Genomic DNA, 20,309 nt, shown 5'->3' with positions numbered 1-20,309 from the left:
TTACCATTTAGATGTAAAAAAGGGAGGGTTCTGAATTGAATTATGTATCACCTCAAACTACACTGAAGTTCTAACTGTGGATACTGATGAATTTGACATTATTTGGAAATAGTATCTTTGTATATACAAGCAAATCAAGACAAATAGCTAATACTTGGTTTTCTTTTAGTTCCTTTTCTCTTCTTTTTTAATAGTTATTGTAATATAAGAGAAATATCTAAACTCTGTTAAGATAAAGTATTCATCATCTATTCAATGACACTTGGTACATCTATACACATTTTCACAATTTAAAAACTACATTTTGGGGCCTGTGTACATTTTATTAATTATAAGAAATTTAATGTTTCATAAAAATTTCTATAATTTAAAGCTTGCCAACTTTGTTTACAAATGTAAAATAGAAATTTATTTGATTTAGATGTGTTAATTGCTTAAAATATGTTTAATTTTTTTAACATTTTCACATGGTAGCTAGTTTTTAGGCAGCCATGCTAATATATTTTGCTTCTATTTAATATGCAGAATTCCTCAAAATAAAATATATAAATTTCATTATGAAAGCATATAACCTTGGTTATTTGACTAGCATTCTGTTGAACATACTGCATGATGATCCCCAATGAGTCACATCCCTATATAATCCCTTATTCTTGAATGTGACTTGCTTCTAACCAATAGCAACAAAGGTCACCCCTGTGATTATGTCACGTATATGAAACTTGTTAGACTGGAGTGAGAGCTTCCTCTGCTGGCCTTGAAGAAGCAAGCAGCCATGTTGAGAAAGCAGCCATGGGAATAAACTGCCATCAGTCTCTAGGACATGAGAGTATCCTCTAGCCACCACCTGGCAGAAATCTCTATCCTTATAGGGCCATAGATCTTGACAACCTGAGCAAGCTTGGAAGCCAGTTCTTCCCCAGAGCTTCCAGATAAGAACACAAACTGACACATTGACTATAGTATTGTGAGACCCTCATCAGAGAACTCAGTTAAGTCTACCTGGATTCCTTATCCATGGAAATCTGAGATAATAAATGGCAGTTGTGTTAGTCTGCTAAGTTTGTTATATACAAATAGGGAACTAATAGAAATACTTAAAATATTTTTATTCACATATCAAAGTGGAGGAAATAGTTTAATGAATCCCTATGTACTCATCACTTAGCTTCAGCAATTATGCATAGTTGATCTTGTTTCATCTATACTGCTACCCCTTACCCAAATATATTATTTTACAGCCAATCTCAGACTTTCTACCATTTTAATCTGGAAATGCTTCAATTTAAATTTCTGAAAAATATGGTTCATTTTTTTTCTTAAAAACAGAACCATAAATAGCATTATCATTTCTAAAAATGTTTCTTTTTTAAATTTTTTTTTTTTAGAGAGAGAGAATTTTTTAATATTTATTTTTTAGTTTTCGGTGGACACAACATCTTTGTATGTGGTGCTGAGGATCGAACCCGGACCGCACGCACGCCAGGCGAGCGCGCTACCCCTTGAGCCACATCCCCAGCCTCCTAAAAATGTTTCTTAATATCATTAAATATCTAGCTTGTATATGAATGTTTTTTTGGTCCTGGGGATTGAACCTTGCATGTGGTAGGCAAGTGCTCTACCACTGAGCTCTACCCCTGGCTCATACATAAATGTATCAAAAACAAGTCATTTTTTATAGTCCTTTTGTTGAATAAGGCACAAAACATTTGATTGAAATTTCTCTTAAGTCTCTTTTAGGGGCTGGGGATGTGGCTCCAGCGGTAGCGCGCTCGCCTGGCATGTGTGCAACTCGGGTTCGATCCTCAGCACCACATACAAAACAAAGATGTTGTGTCCGCCGAAAACTAAAAAATAAATATTAAAAAATTCTCTCTCCTCTCCCCTCCCTCCCTCCCTCCCTCCCTCCCTCCCTCCCTCCCTCCCTCTCTCTCTCTCTCTCTCTCTCTCTCTCTTAAAAAAAAGTCTCTTTTAATCCATGGATTTTCCTTTTTTTTCCCCTTGAAATTGCTTGCCATGGACTTTCTTGGTAAGAGAATTTCAGTCCTGCTATATACTACTCATTGTGTGACATCAGAAAATACATCACTATCTCTTATTTTAAGGCTAGAAAACAGTGGATTTTGGCATGTGGAGTCTTTTTCATCCATTATGAAGTTCCTCAGAAGCTTTTCACTGATTTTTGGTTGGTTATTAATATTGTCTAGGTCTATCATTTTATTAGGAATTGCAAAATAATATTTTATCACTTCATCATTTACTCGCTGGGATACTTGCATAAAGAAAAACACTTCTCCCCATCAAATGTTTTTTTTTTTAAATTTTATTTTAGTTGTAGATAGACACAATACCATTTATTTATTTAATGTTGAGGATCAAACTCAATGCCTGACACATGCTAGTCAAGCAGTCTACAACTGAGGCACAACGCCCTCAACTGTTTTTTTTTTTTTTTAAGAACAGTTCATATAGGCAAGAATAAGTGTTTGGCCCTTTCCTTTATGTTTTTGGAGTAATGGGGTATATATTTAGAGTATTTTCCAAAATGCTAGTGAGGGATTTTCCCCCTTTGATAGTATCTAGGAACTGATCAAATTTAACATATTCAATGTGTTACAATCCACTGAATTTAGGTTTTTCCTTCCTTCCTTCCTTCCTTCCTTCCTTCCTTCCTTCCTTCCTTCCTTCCTTCCTTCCTTCCTTCCTTCCTCCCTCCCTCCCTCCCTCTCTCCCTCCCTCCCTCCCATTCTTCCTTTCTTCTTTGATGGTACTGGGAATTGAACCTGGGGTACTGTACCATCAAGCTACATCCCAATCCTTTTTATTTTCTATTTAGAGACAGGGTCTTGCTACCTTGCCCAGGCTGGCCTCAAATTTTCAAATTTCCTGCCTCATCATAGGACCCATTAAGAGGAATTAGAGGAATGCACCACAATGTCCAGCTCATTTAATATTGCTTTTGATGCTTGAAATATTTCATCATTAGCAGTAAGTAGTCTTTTCAAGTTGGTTCCTATCTTGTGACCCGAGCGTCTTTGTGGTAGGTATGACAAAATGTTTCTGGCTTAAATTTTCTGCCCCATATCTGTAATTGATCCTGATTTCTTTTAGTGGAAAATGGTATTTACAGACTAGAACATAAATACTTGGGTGGCTTATGAACATTGGTTTAGTCTTTGCTTTTAGCCTTTTTCAGTGTATAGATAAGGAACTTAAAAAGAAAAAAATTTTTTTAAACTTGAGATTAGGTTTTACTTAACTTCTTTTATTTTACATTTGTGAATCTTCCTTCTGAGATTCTTGATTCTTAACTCAGTTATTCAAAGTAATATATCTATATCTATATAAACTAAATTCAGAATAGCAATGCCAATATTATTACTAAAATGTGACTATTGAAAATAAATAAGTAAATTTGCTTATGTATTTTAAATATTTTTTAAATTGTCAATGGATTTTATATTATTTATTTATATGTGGTGCTGAGGATCAAACGTAGAGCCTCACACATGCCAGACAAGCACTCTACCACTGAGTCATAACCCCAGCCCCATTAAATTTATTTTTAGTTTTTTTTTTCATTAAGGTATAATTCCACTAGGAATATACAAATTACTATCTTTTAGAGTCATTTGAAATAAATTTTTACTATCTTATAAGCCTTTAATCAACATACAGTTTTTTTCATTTTGCTTTAAGTTTTAAAAATTATTTTAAAATTAACAAATGTTTACAATAATGTATATACATATATATATACACTCATACACATATATACATGAAATTTACCATTTTAACAATTTTTAAGTGTATAGTTATGTAGCATTAGTACATTTATTATTATTATTATTATTATTATTATTATTATTATTATTATTATTACTGGGGATTGAACTCAGGGGCATTTGGCCACTGAGCCACATCCCTAGACCTATTTTGTATTTTATTTAGAGACAGAGTCTCACTGAATTGCTTAGCACCTTGCTTTTGCTGAGGCTGGCTTTGTAACTCACAATCCTCCTGCCTCAGCCTCCAAAGCCACTGGGATTACAGGAGTGCATCACAGTGCACGGCTACATTTACATTATTATGCAACTATCATCACCATCCATCTGCTGAACTTTCATCTTCTCAAAATTAATTTCTATACACATCAGACATTGACTGCTGTTCCTGCTCTTTCCATCCCCACACACCATTCTACCTTCTCCCAAGAATTTGACTACTCTCAGTACTTCAATAAATGGAAGTATAGAGTATTTGTCCTTTTGTGACTTCTTATCAGTTAGTAAGAGTTATTTTTTATATTTTAACTTAATAGTTTTTCATAATTATATAAACATTTACCTGACACCAAAGTCAGATTTAAAATACAAGTTTCATAGGCCTGGATTCTACTTTTGTCACTTTAATCCTTTTTTTTTTCCCCGTTGCCACATGGTAACCACTTAAGTGTGTTTGGTACATCCTTCCCCTTCCCTTTTATTTTTAAACAGTAAGTAAGGAAATATATATTTTTATTTATTCCCTCTTTCACATATAAGCATGGTAAATACATAATAGTATATAAATACATACTTTTTCTCGCTTTATTAACTTTACCATAATATCATTCATTATCATTATATATAATTCTTATTCTTTTTTACTGATCTTAAAACTCATTTGTTAGCTATAATAGTAATGATATTTAGGAGTACAATTTGAAGTACATACCATATAGTTTCCTAGTACTTGTTGAAAATCTGCAGCAACTGCATTTGAAGGAGAAAAATAGTCTTGTGACATCAAAGGATTTCTTAGTAAAGTTTCACTAACCTGGGGAAATTAATGGAAATATGTAACTATAGATAATTTTAACTAGAGAATTAAGAGAGCAAACATTCATTTGAAGAAAAGCCTAGCAGAAACTAGAAACTAAGAGACCCAAACATTTCTGGCTTTTTTGTGGCAGGGCATCCTTTTCTACTTTAAAATGCAGTATTTATGAAAACTTAATTTACCCCAGGCTTATCCTGTGCTGTACCGACTAGAAACTCATTCAGTACAATTGCAGAGGTTGCCTTCCTTCTTCAGCAGATTTGAGGACTGAAGGGAAAGAGCAGACATTTAGCTGTGGCGGATAAAAAAAGCTGGGGGCCCATGATACTTCCTAAATAGCACTGTAACTTTCCCCTTTTACCCCTACCTTCAAAATCTACTCAACAGTAAGAATGATAACTATACTGTGACTTTCTATCAAACCCTAGTTCCCGGACATTTTAAAAATCTAAAAAAAAAAAAAAAAAAAAAGTCAAAAAATGTATTTAATGTTGCTTTTCTCAGAGGCAGTGGTAAAAATTATGTGGTTAGCAATTTTGTGTCACCTGGTTTTGGAAAGGTGGTAGAGTGGAATGTTTTGTCACTATGGAGAGATAATTTTAAAAAATACACTGTATTCATTTATATGGCTAACAGTGTTCAGCAGCTGGAATTTAGCAATTATGTAGGCATAACTGAAGAATAAATTACAATATTTAGCCCTTATAATCTTTTACTTTACAATATGGTTACAGTTTGAGCTGGGTCAATACAAGTTAGTACATTGAACAGATAAAATAAACGCATGATACATGAACCCGACTAGAGAATAACTATTAGTAACTATAGGAAAGCTGAGTTTTCTGTTAATATCTTTAAAAACAAGTTTTTTTTTTTTAGTTTTTTAGATGTAGATAGACACAATATATTTTTCTTTCTTTTTTTTTTGAGGGGGGGGGGTGCTAGGTATTGAACCCAGGGGATTAAACCCTTTGTGCATATATGTTTTGTGCAAATGAGGCAAGCACTCTACACCAACTGAGCTATATCCTCACAATACCTTTATTTTACTTATTTAATTTTTATATGGTGCTGAGGATTGAACCCAGTGCCTCACATGTGCTAGGCAAGCACTCCACCACTGAACCACAACCCCATCCCCATCAGTGTCTTTTATTAAAATATTTGTTCTAGCTAGGCACAGTAATCCCAGCAGCTTGGGAGACTGAGGCAGAAGGATCTCAAATTCAAAGCTAGTCTCAGCAATGGTAAGGCACTAAGCAACTCAGCAAGTCTTTGTCTCTAAAGAAAATACAAAATAGGGCTGGGGATGTGGCTTAGTGGTTAAGTACCCCTGAGTTCAATCCCTGGTTCCGCCCCCCAATCTATAAATAAAAATATATAAATATACATTTTGAATTATATATTTGTAAATAAAATTAAAGTCTATTATTATTTATTATTATTATTTACTTATTTAGTGGTACTGGGGATCAAACCCAGGATCTTGCACATGCCAGGCAAGTGCTCCAGCAACATCCCCAGCCCATATCATTTACTTTTTTTTTTTTTTAATATTTTTTAGTTGACAATGGACCTTTATTTTATTTATTTTTATGTGGTGCTGAGAATCAAACCCAGTGCCTTACACATGCTAGGCAAGTGCTCTTCCACTGAGATATAACCCCAGCCCAGTATCGTTTACTTTTAAACATAAGAAACAAACATAAAAATTACTCTGATGATGGTTGAGTTCTAGTCTGTCTCTAGATTACCTTTCCTGAAATCTCCTTCTTTTGATTGGGGATCAAACTTGGGGTGATAGGAACAACAGGTGATACCTCTTGAAGTTAATTAGTCTTTCAGAAATTTATAAGATCTCCTGTATCTATATAAGCATGTAAAAGAAGTACTCTATCTACCATAATTTATATTTGCTGGAAATTCTCAGTTAAAACTTTCCCTAGAGATAATATGTCTGGATTTTAAAATTATATATTTAAAATTTATATATGTTTTACATAAATATATTTAAATATATTTGTAATATATATTTACAAACATGTTTACCTTAAATATGTTTATATAATATGTACATTAATATGTTTATATATTTAAAAATATATACACATATTTTTATTATATTTATGTTGTATATTATATATTTATTATAAGTGTATATTAGTGGCATTATATATATAACATAAAATATGTATTTATAAATAAATATATCTATATTTCCTATCTATATCTATATATACATGTCTTCCTGGTACTGGGAATTGAACCCAGAGCCTTTGCACATGCTAGGAATGCAATCTACTACTAAACTACATCCCAAGGCTTTTTTCTTTTTTTTTTTTTTTTTTTTGAGCAGGAGGACTTGGAATGGATACAGGGGCGTTTTACCACTGAACTACATCACCAGCCCCTTTTATATTATATTTTCAATTTTGAGACAGGGTCTTGCTAAGTTGCCCAGGCTGAACTCAAACTTGTAGTCCTCCTGCCTCAGCTTTCCAAGTAGCTGAGATTACAGTATGCATCACTTTGTTCAGCTTAAAATAATATTCCTTTTTATTTAACTATTAATAGTTGATTTATATATGCTCATAGAAATGTCTTTACAATATTGGTCTCAAAATTTTCTTGTCACTTATTTCCCCATGCATATAATTATTTGCAAATAAAATACATTTCCCACATATATTAAAATATATTTTAAATATTAAGTATATTAAATATCATTTTACTTTAATTTCTCTCTCTTTCACTCTCTCTCCTTATCCCTTCCTCCCTCCATTTCTCTCTTTTTTTCTTTCTCTCTCTCTCTCTCTCTCTCCTTTCTTTTTTGGTACTGGGAATTGAACCCAGGGGTGCTTTGTCACGGAAATAAATCCCAGCTCTTTTTTTTTTTTTCTTTCTTTCTTTTCTTTTTTCTTTTTTCTTTTTTTTTGAGACAAGGTTTCATTAAATTGCTTAGGGCTAACAAAGTTGCTGAGGCTGGCCTTGAACCTGTGATCCTCCTGCCTTAGCTTTCTGAATTATTGTGATTACAGCTCCTTTTTAATTTAAGAAACAAAAAAATATTAGGCATGGTGGTTATGAGGTTCCAATAGATCTGAGTAGATGTTTTTTTGCAGACATCGCTTGAGAGTCAGGGGAAGTATGGAAGCAGTATACAGATTAGGAAGAGATTATAGGTCTCTGAAGGTCATTAATGACCATGACTGCATATTATAGGATATGAATGATATGCTTTTTGTTAGTGTACTATTACTAAATAAATATAAAGTATAAATTATAGACTTTATAATTTCAAAAACTTTCAAGTTCTGTGTTAGTATAAAAAATTACTTACTTTCTTAAGAAATGCAGATGGTGCCACCTTATCCAAGGCATTGTCTGTAGCACATAAGTAAGTGATTCCGTTGATAAAGAGAGTATGGTAGATATAGCTTTGGAAAGAATGCATTCATTTACAAATATTGAAGGAACTAAGTACCCATATAGAAAATTTAGCTTCATTTTCAAGTTGTCATTAGTGGTATAAAAACTATATAGGTTAAATTTTTATAATCAGAATGATTGGAAGAGCTTTCATTAGTTTGAAATATTAAAGTAAATAATGTTAAACCAAAAGTGTATTTAAAAATGTATTTAAAATTGCATTAATAAATTACACTGAAGATGAACTTAATAACCTGATTGTGTGTGTGTGTGTGTGTGTGTGTGTGTGTGTATGAAATGGTTTTGATAGAAGTCAAATTGTAACAATCAAGGTTCTTACAGAATAGAAAATGCTATGTTCACTGGTTTTTCCTATTCCTGTATTTTTAGGTAGGCATATTTAATTTTGGCACTTGGCTTTCTAATATGATATATTAGAATTCTAATATAATAGATTAGAATTTAATGATAGATAAGAATATTCTGGAGAATAGTATGAGTTGGGGAGAGGAGAATTATACTCCTATTATGCTGAAGTGTGCTTATCCTGAGCATTCCAACATCTAGACCTTTCTACCTTCTCAGAGTCATATATTAGGAGGCTAGATGACTCTTGTAAAGTGCCTCCATCATTTATTGCACTTAGATATTAGTCTTTTGAACACTCTATCTCCAAATAGTTAACAGGTAACAGACCTTGTCAAATGTTAAATCATGTTCAGAAACATGTAGAAAGGATAATCCTAGAGGCACAAAATTTAAAGTATATGTCATTTCAACATAAATCCTCACATCACATCGTGAATACAATATGCTAAAATATTTTAATGATAATATTGATAAATGAAATCTCCGCCTGGAAAATATTTTTATTCCTAAATTTGGAAGAGTCTGTTGGGGAAGAGTTGCTAATTCTACTATCTACATGAAAGTTACATATGTGATTGGAAAGAGATTGACACTAGATGTGAAAAGGAGAGATATTTTAAATTTATGCCTAGTATGTTACTAGTGAGTAACATTTAGGTACTTTTTTTTTCCAGTATTAGGGACTGAACCCAGTGACACTTTGTCAGTGAGCTACATCACCAGTCCTTTTCATTTTTATTTTGATTGTTCCTCTTTTTTTTTTTCCCATACTGGGGATTAAACCCAATGCCATGCACATGCTAGGCAAGTGTTCTACCACTGAGTTACATCCGCAGCTAGTTTTTATTTTGAGATAGGGTCTTGCTAAGTTGCCCAGGCTAGACTTGAACTCACGATTCTCCTGCCTTATCCTCCCAAATTGCTGGGATCACAAGCATGTGCCACTGCATCTAAATGAAATTATTTTTTAAAATAATTTTAAAAAAATATTTTTTAGTTGTCAATCTACCTTTATTTATTTGTTATTTATTTATATGGGTGCTGAGGATCAAACCCAGTGCCTCAACCATGCTAGGCAAGCACTCTGCCAACTGAGCCACAACCCTAGTCCCCTGAAATGATTTTTAATATTAAAAAATGTGAATACCTGGGGCTGGGGTTATAGCTGAGTGGTATAGTGCTTGCCTAGCATGTGTTAGGCACTGGGTTCAATTCTCAGCACCACATATAAATAAATAAAATAAAGGTCTTCTGACAGCTAAAAAATTATTTTAAAAATGTGAATACTTGACATCCAGGATATATTGTTAACTAAAAAAAGCAAGGTGGAAAAAAGTGTGTCTAATATACTATCAACTCTCATTCTCAGATACTACCTAATAAGGGAAGTATGAATGCATATAAGTATTGTATAATATGCTCTTATAGAAAAATACAGAAAAGAAAAAGAATGTATTCCCAAAAACTTATTCAGAAGGGTCACCTATATACAGCAGAGAGAGAGTAGTGTGGAAAGGAATGAAAATGAGACTCTTCAAAGGAACTTTGTTATTTAGACTTGACTCTGGAGCCATATAACAGTTTGCATAATTATAAAAATGCTATTAAATCAAACTTTTACAAGGAGTAATTATTAAAGATAAGAACAAAATAAAATATATTTTAAATATATATAAAATAAACATTAATATACAGAGTCATTTTTTCATTTTTTTATCTTTAACATATATCTTTTATATATAAATATGTATAATAACATTAATATACATTGGCATAAAACATTTAAGGCAAAACATAATGTTTGAAAACATGTTATATATAATAAATATATTTAAATATATTTATATAAAGCAAGGGATGATGGTGGCTTGGTTACTATTTGGAAAGGAAGGGCAACAGAATTTGCTAATGGATTTGAGTGTAAAAGCGATAAAAGTCAAGGATAACAAGATTGCAGACCCGAGGAACTAGAAAGGTAGGATGTGAAGACTGAAGGGTTAGAACATCTGAACTGTGGAACAGGCAGTTGGAAAATAAGTCTGGAGTTCAGGAAAGAAGCCTCAGAGTAAGACTCAAATTTGAATATACAGTATGGGTAAGCAAATAACCAATAGGAAGGTACCTGTTTCTAAAATCATTTCACCTAATTATTTCAGTGAAAACACAACTAGATCATCATTTTGCAAACACCAATAAACTAATGAGTAAGGATGGTTGCTAACATCTCCAAAGGAGATATAAATAAGATAATTAAGCACCATCTGATAGAAAAAACTCATATAGTCTTGCCAAAGGGATTGGACTCTAGACTCTGGATCAGTTACTTGGAATATGGTGAAATGCATTTTGGGTACTCAATCAGCAAACCTAGAATGTGGGAAATTTTGTAGATTCCTTAACAGTAAACTGTAACAAAATGAAAGGAGTGGAGAGGGAGAGTATAGATTCAAAGGAACTCAAAAGACATATTAAAAATGGGTAGGATTGGGCTTTCATCTGAGGATGCATATTTGGGTGCTGAGGCAATAAACAAACAGGAAAGCAAATACTATAGGAGTTCAGATAGCGGTCCATTTTGGGGAAAGAGAAGCAGCAATAAATGGGACACCAAAGCACAAGATGGGGAGTTTTGGGGGGTTGCTGGCAGGGTTTTATTTTTTTAGCTTAGGTAGCAATTGGTATTGGATAGAATCCCTTATAATACTTCAAAAAGCTATACATTTCATTTATCTTTTTTTTTTTTTTAAGATGGGGCTTCTCTAAGTTGTCCAGACTGGTATGGAACTCTTGTTTATTATTGTTTACTATTCCCATTCGTGACTTTATACTTTTACATGTAGAAGTTCTCCTTTTCTTCGGGTTTAATCAAATCCTCCTGCTTTAGCCTCCTGGTTAGCTAAGACGATCACACTCAGTTTTTTTTTTTTTTCAGACTGTTTTACTTTTTAAAAAAAAGGTTAAAGCTTGTTCTTTAAAAAAAAATATGAAGGGACTAAACAAAAGCTCTTTTCCCCTACCTGTTCCTTTTCTAGTAAGTGTTTTCATCATTGGTTTAAGATCATCACATGTAATATCCCAAGAAAAGCTTAAGAGTTGTGGCTACTATTCGTGATGTTATTAAAGTGATTTTAATAGACGTTTCCTTTTTTTAAATTAATGAAGTGTTTTGGGTATACTAAAAAGATGGAGAATAAGATAATGGAACACTTTTAGGCCCACTTCTCAGTTAAAATGATACAATTAGTATCTCCTTCATATGCTTCCTCAATTTCATTCTTTTTCCTTCCCTTTAAAGAGGTAACAATCCCTCCTTCTTTCTCTCGCATTCTGGTACTGGGGATTGAACCCAAGGGGCACTTTACCACTGAGCTACATCCCTAGTCCATTTTCTTTTTTGAGACAGGGTATCACTAAGTTGTTGAGTCTGGCCTGGAACTTGTGATTCTCCTCCCTCAGCATCACGAGTCACTGGTGTTATAGGTGTGTACACCACACCTAGTTAGAGGTGACTAGTGTCTTGAAGTTGGTGTTTATTATTCCCATTCATATTTTATACTTTTACATGTAGTTCTCCTTTTCTGCAGATTTAATCAAGTATATGTGCAACTGTTATTTTTTTTTCATTCATCATTGGAATCATTAGTTGGTAATTGTTAAATGGACTTCATTAGGATACTCCTTACCTTCCCATTTGAATTATGGTCTTTGTTTCACCTCTAAGAAGCACAAGTCTAAGGACTTTTGCTGCTGCTTCCTAAAAATAAATAGTCAGCATTTACTTTATGAAGATTATTGTATTTTCATTATTTTTCTCCTAAATTTTACCAATGTTATGATTAGCTAATTAAGGAAAAACTTTTTCCTAGAAGAACTAATGGGTATTATTCATAAAGTATGGTATGAGGCAAGAAGTCATAAAATAGTCATATGAATTTGCAAGAAAATACTAAACTTACATAAATATACACATAATTTATATATGCACATATAAGTGTGCAAATGTAGGTTGCCCTAGATAATTTTATTTTTACAGTCAAATGTTATATATGGCTTCAAGGCTAGAAAGCATAGAAAGCACTAGCTGATTAAACATCTTTTTAGTGAACACTAGTCCAGTATAATTAAAAGGTTAATGGATTATATATTCAGCTCTTATTCTCTGAATACCCTTAGCAATACCTTCTTTCTTTTTCCAAATAAAAATTTATATTTACTACTCATTTATCTTTTTTTTCCTTTTTCTTTTTTTTTTGGGGGGGGGAGGTGTACTGGGGATTGAACTCCGTGGAACTCAACCAATAAGCCACATCCCCAGCCCTTTTTTGTATTTTATTTAGAGACAGGGTCTCACTGAATTGCTTAACACATTGCCATTGCCGAGGCTGGTTTTGATTTCATGATCCTCCTGCCTCAGTCTCCCGAGCTGCTGGGATTACAGTCATGTACCACTGTCATTTATCTTTTTTAAAAAACTAAATAACTACCAAGAACTTTTATTCCTGTTCCATGTAAGGATCATTCATTGGGGAAAAAATTTGTAAGAAACTACACTTATCCAGAATACTTTACATATATAGTCTTTTATTTGGAGTCTCATTAATTTACTTTAGAAGCATGAAAGGAATGTGAACATTATGTAAGAAGTTTTGGATAGCTCTACTCGTATTTTTGCAAAATGATATTTTAAAACTTTTATGAAAGGGTAAAGCTTATTGTAGAAAATAAAACTCAAAAACTCTTGATATTGTCTAAAACATCAAGGCAGTATTTTCTAGGAAAGGATTTCCTAAGAAACTTGGAACATTAAAGGCATACGTAAACTTCCTTTTATTCTGTTATTAGAATTGGAAAATATTCCTCTATCTTCCCCGAAGTGTCACATTTGGAGAATATAAACACTGCTATTGTAGCAAAAACCAAAACAAATGACAACATGGGGCAGTAGAAAATGTGACAAGGTGGGTTCAAGGTGTATTTCTGGAATTCACATGCTGCAGACTCAGGGACTTGTCTGGCCTGTTTCTTTGTGGAAAGAATGAAGAGAGCAGGCAGATGATCTTTAGGATCTTGGTCAGCTCTAGAACCCTGTAACTGCAGTTGACTGGATCCTGTGATTAAGTGTAAGTATTGATATTTTTCAAAAAAGTAATATTTTTATTTATTTTTTGCAGTTCTGGGAATGGAATACAGGCCCATAAGCATGCTAGGCAAGCATCCTACCATTGAACTACATTCCAAACCCCCCCCCAAATATAAAGTTTTTGTGACAATCCTTGACATTGAGGGAAGCCATGACATCTTTCTCCCACTTCTCAACCTGAAGTGTTCCTTAAAGCTCCTTGCCATCCTTTCCTCTCCCCTGGTCAGCTTTCTGCACTGCAGTAATTCCACACCTCAACTGCAATTGTAGACAACCCTGCTCTCTTCTAAATTCTTGCCTTCCTGCCTGCTTCTGAAAGTCTTTAAATTCCTCTCTCCCTCCTTAATAAATGTCTTTGAGAATACACCCAAAGTACAATAAATAAATCCAGGAATCAATAAGTGGGATGCCATCAAATTAAAAAAACTTCTGCACAGCAAAGGAAACAATTAAAAGAGTGAAGAGAAAGCTACAAAATGGGGGAAAAATCTGTACCATCTATTCCTATGACAGGGGTTTAATATCCAGAATACATAAAGAACTCAAAATATTCAATGCCAAAACCCAGTAACCCAATCAATAAATGGGCAAAAGAATTAAACAGAAATTTCTCAAAAGAAGAAATACAAACAGCCAACAGATACATGAAAAAATGTTCAACATCTCTAGCAATCAGGGAAATGCAAACCAAAAGTACACTAAGATTTCATCTCACTCCAGTCAGAATGGCAATTATTAAGAACATTAATAGTAATAAATGCTGGGCAAGGATGTGGGGAAAGGTATAGTCATACATTTTTGGTGGGACTGTAAATTAGTACAACCAATAGGGAAAGCAGTGTGGAGATTCCTCAAAAAATTAGAGATGGAACCACAGTATAACCCAGTTATTGCACTCCTTGGTATTTATACAAAAGAACTAAAATCAGCATATTATACCAATACATCAACTTTAATATTTATAGCAGCACAATTCACAATAGCCAAATTGTGTAATCAGCCCAGATGCCTGTCTCTAGATGAATGGATCAAGAAAATGTGGTACATATATACAATAGTTTTTCTTAGCCATAAAGAAGAATGAAAATGGCATTTGCCAGTAAATGGAAGGAAATGCAGAAAATTGTGCTAAGTGAAATAAGCCAGAAAACCAAGAGTTGAATCTTTCCTCTTGTATGTGAAAGCTAGAGCAAAATGAGGGAAATAAGGAGTGAGAGATGGTATAGGATATCATAAAGATACAGGGAAGATGAGAGGAGTAGAAGAAGGAGAATGAGAGGGAGGAGGAAAAGAAGGGGAAAGGGAACAAAATATGGAATGAGTTTAACAAAATCATGTTATATATGTATATATAATATGTATTATATATATGTACACATATATAAATGTATCAAAGGGAATTTCACCTTTATTTATATTTAGAAAATACCAATAAAAAATTATTCAGTCTCTCAGGAGACTGAGACAGGAGAATCCCTAAGTTCAAAGCCAGCCTCAGCAATGGCGAGGTGCTAAGCAACTGGGTGAGACCCTGTCTCTAAAGAAAATACAAAATAGGGCTAGGGATGTGGCTCAGTGGTTGAGTGCTCCTGAATTCAATCCCCAGTACAAAAAAAAAAAAAAGAAAAAAAAGTTGTGAAAGGAAGATCAATAGAGTAGAAGAAGGAGAATAGGGGGAGGAAGGAGGGGAGGAAAAGAAGGAGAATAGGGATCGAAATCAAATTCCTTGCATGTATTATTTTTGTCAAAATGAACCCAAATACTATGTATAATTATAATGCTCTAATTTTTTAAGAAAAGTGTGTTGAGAATCTATGAATCACAGCATTGTATACTGGGAAGACAGAGATGAAGATAGTCCCTGTCTGGAAGTTCAATGACAGAGGTAGGTAAATAAGAGAAAATTCCGTTCAGCCTAAGTAGTTTGGTAGTTAGGGTTGTCAATTAGTCTGGGCTAGAGAAGGCTTCAAGAAGGAATTAAGAAACACCTCAAAAGCACAGAAGAGCTTATATTGTCTCAAAGTGGAGGAAAATGGTCTCTCCATAGAGGGAGCAGGAGAGAGGAAAGGAGACTTTGATGAGATTGGAGAACAGCAGGAAGTTCAGGATAGAGAACAGGAACATCCAGAGAAGGGAAGGAGGCAGTCATGGAAAAGCTCTTCCATTCAGGGAGGACTCTGACTGCCAAATGAAGGAGTATCAGCTTTATTCTGAATATAATCAAGGAAGCATCAAATGATTTGAAGCATCACGTTTGCTTTTAGGCAGGATCACTTGAGCAGCAATGTGAGTTTTGAGGAAGACTAGGCTCTGAATTCTGAGAGGTTAGTTAGGAGGCGTTTTCAGCAAGCTTCGGTGAGAAGTTATCAGGGCCTGGATGAAGACATGGTTAAAAAAAAAAGATGGATTCAAGATATACTCGGGACAAAGAACTGATACTTGATACTACCGGGCAATCAGGGCCTCATCTCCAGCCCCTACGCATTGGGAACCTGTGCTCTAGCTACACTGGGTTTCTTGGGGATCCCCAAACACCATGCTATTCCCTCTGGAGGGTGTTCTCATCCCTCTGCTCTATACCAGGACAGGACTAATTCTAATAAGGCTTACCAGCCAAGCAGCCTAATCTGTAGCCTAATCATCTTCTCTGTAGCCGGCACACAGACAGCCATCCTGAGTGCTACAGGAACAATCACATCCTACCTCCACTGAAATACCTTTTACACTCTTAAGACATAAAGGTTAAATAAGGATTCCAGGGCCAACGTCATGTTCATTTTTATCCATGCATCCCTCACATTCTTTACTCCGGAATTTGGCAACTACAACATGTTCGCTAAATGTGTGCTTAATTGCAGGTCATTTCTCTACAAGGGAAAGAAAATCTTTAAGGTCTACTTAATCGGACAATGGTACAAATAATGGTTAATAATGGTACAATGGTGCCAAACGCGGCACATGCAGTGCCAACAACAACCTCTGGGGGGCGCACTTACAGCTCCCGCCCGGGAGTCCCGGCCTCTTGCGCCCCCAGAGTTCTGGGCCCTCCCGCGGCGCCGCGTCCTGAGGAAAGGGCTCCACAGCCGTTAGCCTACAGGAGCGAACTCCGCGGAAGCGCGGACCTGCAGGTACCTGATAGGAGCCTCCAGTCAAGGCCAGCTCCGCTAGGACCGCTCGGCCATTAGCAATGCAGCTGTAGGTAATCGTCATAATGGGAGGGCCAGTGAAGGATAAAATCCAGCCCGTCGTAACTGCCCGCTAAGGCTTTGGGGCGGGGCTCCCTGAGGAGGCGGTGTCTGCGCAGGCGCATGGGGTGATTGATTGGCAGGGAGGGAGGCGGGACAATCTGTGGGCTGAGCTGAGGCGGGTGCGAGACCCTTTCCAGGTGTCTGGAAAAACGTGTTGTGTTGTGGGCGAAGCCTTCGTGGTGGTCTTTAAAATCACTTATTGGGTGCCTGCGCCTGTAGTCCCAGCGACTAGGAAGGCAGAAGCAGGACTATTCCAAGATCGAGGTCAGCCTCCGTAATTTAGTGAGACTCTTGTCTCAGAAAATAAATAGGACCTGGGATGTGTTCAGTAGTAAAGAGCCCCTGGGGTCAAACCCTTCTAGAAACAAAATAAGAACAAAAAAATCCGACAACCAAACAATTAATTTTACTTCAAAAGCCTTACTTTTGATTAATTTGCAGTCTAGGATATGGAAAAGTAAACCATGCTTTTTGTTTGTTTTGGTACTGGGGATTGAACCCAGAGGCGCTTAACCACTGAGCCACATCCTCTGCCCTTTTTAGTTTTTATTTTAGACAAGGTTTTGCTAGTTGTTTAGAGCCTTGCTAAATTGCTGAGGCTGGCTTTGAACTTGCAATCCTCCTTCCTCAGCCTCCCAAGTAGCTGAGATTACAGGCATGTGCCACCACACCTGGCTTAGACCATGGTTTAAAATAAAATTCATTCATTAATTCAAGAAACATTGGTTGAACTCCTGTACTGCACTGACATAGACTACATAGGTTCCTGAGTATGCAAAGATGAAGACCCTGACTTGGAGGAGTTTATATTCTAGTAATCGTTAGAGGAACATGCAGACAAATTCCACTCTCTAGCCATACGTGTGTTCTGTGATAGAAAGTATTGCACAGTATTGCAGGACTGAGGTGGAGGCTGCTAATATTCTTTGAGAGAGCAGTAGAGTCACTGTCCAACGTAGTGGATGAGTGGGTTTTCTCTAGGTGGGGAGGAAAGAGGAAATCTAAGCAGAGTCTTTTGTAAAGGCTCCAAGGAAGGCTGGTGGGTTTTGGGAATGGGTATAAGTCATGATGGAGGCAGAGAAAAGGTGTATGGGAGAGTTGGTAGGAGATGGTGGTCCTAGCAGTGGTAGAATGACCTTTGTTACACTATACCTTGGGTGCCTTGACAAGTTATAAACTTTCAAGTTATCAGCTTAAGATAACATGATTTCATTGGCAAGATATTGTGGTAGAGTAGAAAGAGCATAGCCTTCAAAATAAGATGAACTTGGATCCAAGTGTATGAATTGCCATTTACTCTGTGCCTTTACTGTGACTTAGCCTTTCTGAGATCCAGTGTCCTAATCTATAAGATGGGAACAGTTGTCAAGTTTAAGTGAATTGTACAAACACTATTGCATTCCTGATTGTGATGGGTACATTAATGAGAATTACTTTCTGGATCCTAGTAATATAACCTTAAAGGAAAGACAGGGTCCTTCTGTAATGCCTGACAGGAATTGGACTTGACAAGACAGCTACAAAACTGGTCTGAACGGTAGGTCCTGTTGAATCATGTGTCCTCCTCTATAAAGGAAATTTTGAATCTCATCAGTTTAGGGGTATTGTCTGTAATAGGTAAAGTGACCCAATAAAAACACTGGTCATATTGGAAAATGAAGTATGAGGTAATGCTTTGGTATACTATATTAAAATAATTTGAATAAACTTGGCCACATTGCAGTGCCCTTCTTTTTAGTGAATAGTAGAGTTGAAAGCTATTGGACAAAAAACCACGAGCTGTAGTTAATAACAAAAACATCTGATAGTTGGAGAGATATACATGGGATCTTCACTACTTTAGTGCCACCTTATATTATTAAAACAATCCTGTGAAGCATGTGTATTGGATTTACTTGGCAGAACCCACCTATGCAGGACCACAGTAATATGAAATTTAATTTATAATATAAATTTTTCTTACTTTTAAGCTCTTTCTCTTCTCCCTGCTTAGCTTTCAGCACAGTGGTCATTCGACACCTTTAATCCTCTCCTCCAATCGCATATTGTTCCATCTTTTTCACTTTCCTACCTTCCTGCCTGCTATACTCTGTTTGATACCTGTGACTTCCTGTAGCCAATACCAGCTTCCCAAGGTTGATTCAGGATTTTCTCCTTCCCTACTTTCTCCAGGGTGGCATCTCTGTGGGGAGAAGGATCTTCTGATGTCTGACCTTCATCTTTGTAAGGTGCATCTGCTGCTAATGTTTTCTGTCTCTGGTCATCAAATCACACCCTCTATTTGGAACCTCCAAGGCCTCCTTACGTGCTCTCTCAGCCACTTTTAGTGGCGCTCTCAGGATAAGGAAAACTTTCTGTTGCTCCCTCCTGCCCTTCTGAGGCCGTGATGGTCTCATACTATGCTGCCACCTCTCCTGTTTGCTATGTCACTTAGTTGTCATATGAGGAGCTATTCTTGGACCTTACCTCATAGGGAAGCAAGTCCTTGGGTCCTGCTTACTGTGAGTCTTCTCATCACTGCAACCTTCTCCCCTCGCTTCCTAGAGGGACCTTGGTAGCTAATGGAGTGCTTCCTTCTGACTTTGCCTTTCTCCTGCATGTGGAAATTCTAGAGAGTCATAGTAGGGAACCTTGAACCAACCTAGACCTTCTTCCCAACTGACACCGTGAACATTGGCTTCTGCTGGCTCAGACCTTTTCTTTCCACATACTTACTCTCCTGGGACTTTCAAAAATCTGTTTTTAAAAGCTAAGAATTTTCTTCATCTTCTCTTCCTCCTCTGTTTGTCTCTCTCCCATATCCATTTTCCTTTTTTTTCTCTATTTCTGTGTAAAAGGGATAACAGAATAAAAAAATAAAGGAGGACATTTAAAATGTCACAGGTATTTCCACCATTCCCTTGATAATTTGTCAAAATCTTGAGGATGGAACCGAAAGAAAGGTGGGAAGTAGGATTCCTGAGAAGGAGAAGCTGGTTTCTTCTTTCTTTCTTTTAGTGTGTTTTTGTGCTTTATTATTACTTTTGCTGACTAACAGAGCATTGCTTTGGATAGTTCAACTTCTCTGAAGGAAGGTCACTAATTTTTGAATCATGTGACTTCTTAGATCACTAGAGTTTATAAATACTTCATCAACTTCGGACCTTAAAGCACCCTCTTATTCAGGATGATTCTTACAAAGTAGCAAAATACTCCTGTGACTGTTCTTTTTTCTTATTGTCATTCAAAATGGAAATATATATATATATATATATATATATATATATATATATATATATATTTTGGGGATGTGGGGTACTGGG

General features: G+C 35.6%; 1 protein-coding gene across 1 annotated transcript in view; it reads right to left on the bottom strand.

Moving 5' to 3' along the window:
- LOC144374054 (uncharacterized) overlaps positions 1 to 17,028 on the bottom strand; it is a 34,334-nt gene extending 17,306 nt beyond the window's left edge. The window contains exons 1-4 of the mRNA XM_078037016.1: positions 16,892 to 17,028; positions 12,303 to 12,373; positions 8,162 to 8,258; positions 4,717 to 4,818 (exon numbers count right to left, since the gene is read on the bottom strand). Of these exons, the coding sequence (XP_077893142.1) occupies positions 4,717 to 4,818; positions 8,162 to 8,258; positions 12,303 to 12,373; positions 16,892 to 16,969 (348 nt within the window). The 5' untranslated portion in view covers positions 16,970 to 17,028. The remainder of the gene's footprint in view (positions 1 to 4,716; positions 4,819 to 8,161; positions 8,259 to 12,302; positions 12,374 to 16,891) is intronic.
- Positions 17,029 to 20,309: the final 3,281 nt, after the last annotated feature.

This window comes from Ictidomys tridecemlineatus, unplaced genomic scaffold (genome assembly GCF_052094955.1).
Source record: "Ictidomys tridecemlineatus isolate mIctTri1 unplaced genomic scaffold, mIctTri1.hap1 Scaffold_5669, whole genome shotgun sequence".
NCBI classification, from domain to species: Eukaryota; Metazoa; Chordata; class Mammalia; order Rodentia; family Sciuridae; genus Ictidomys; species Ictidomys tridecemlineatus.
Note: the sequence above shows the minus strand (reverse complement) of the source record. Positions and strands in the feature narration are given on the sequence as shown.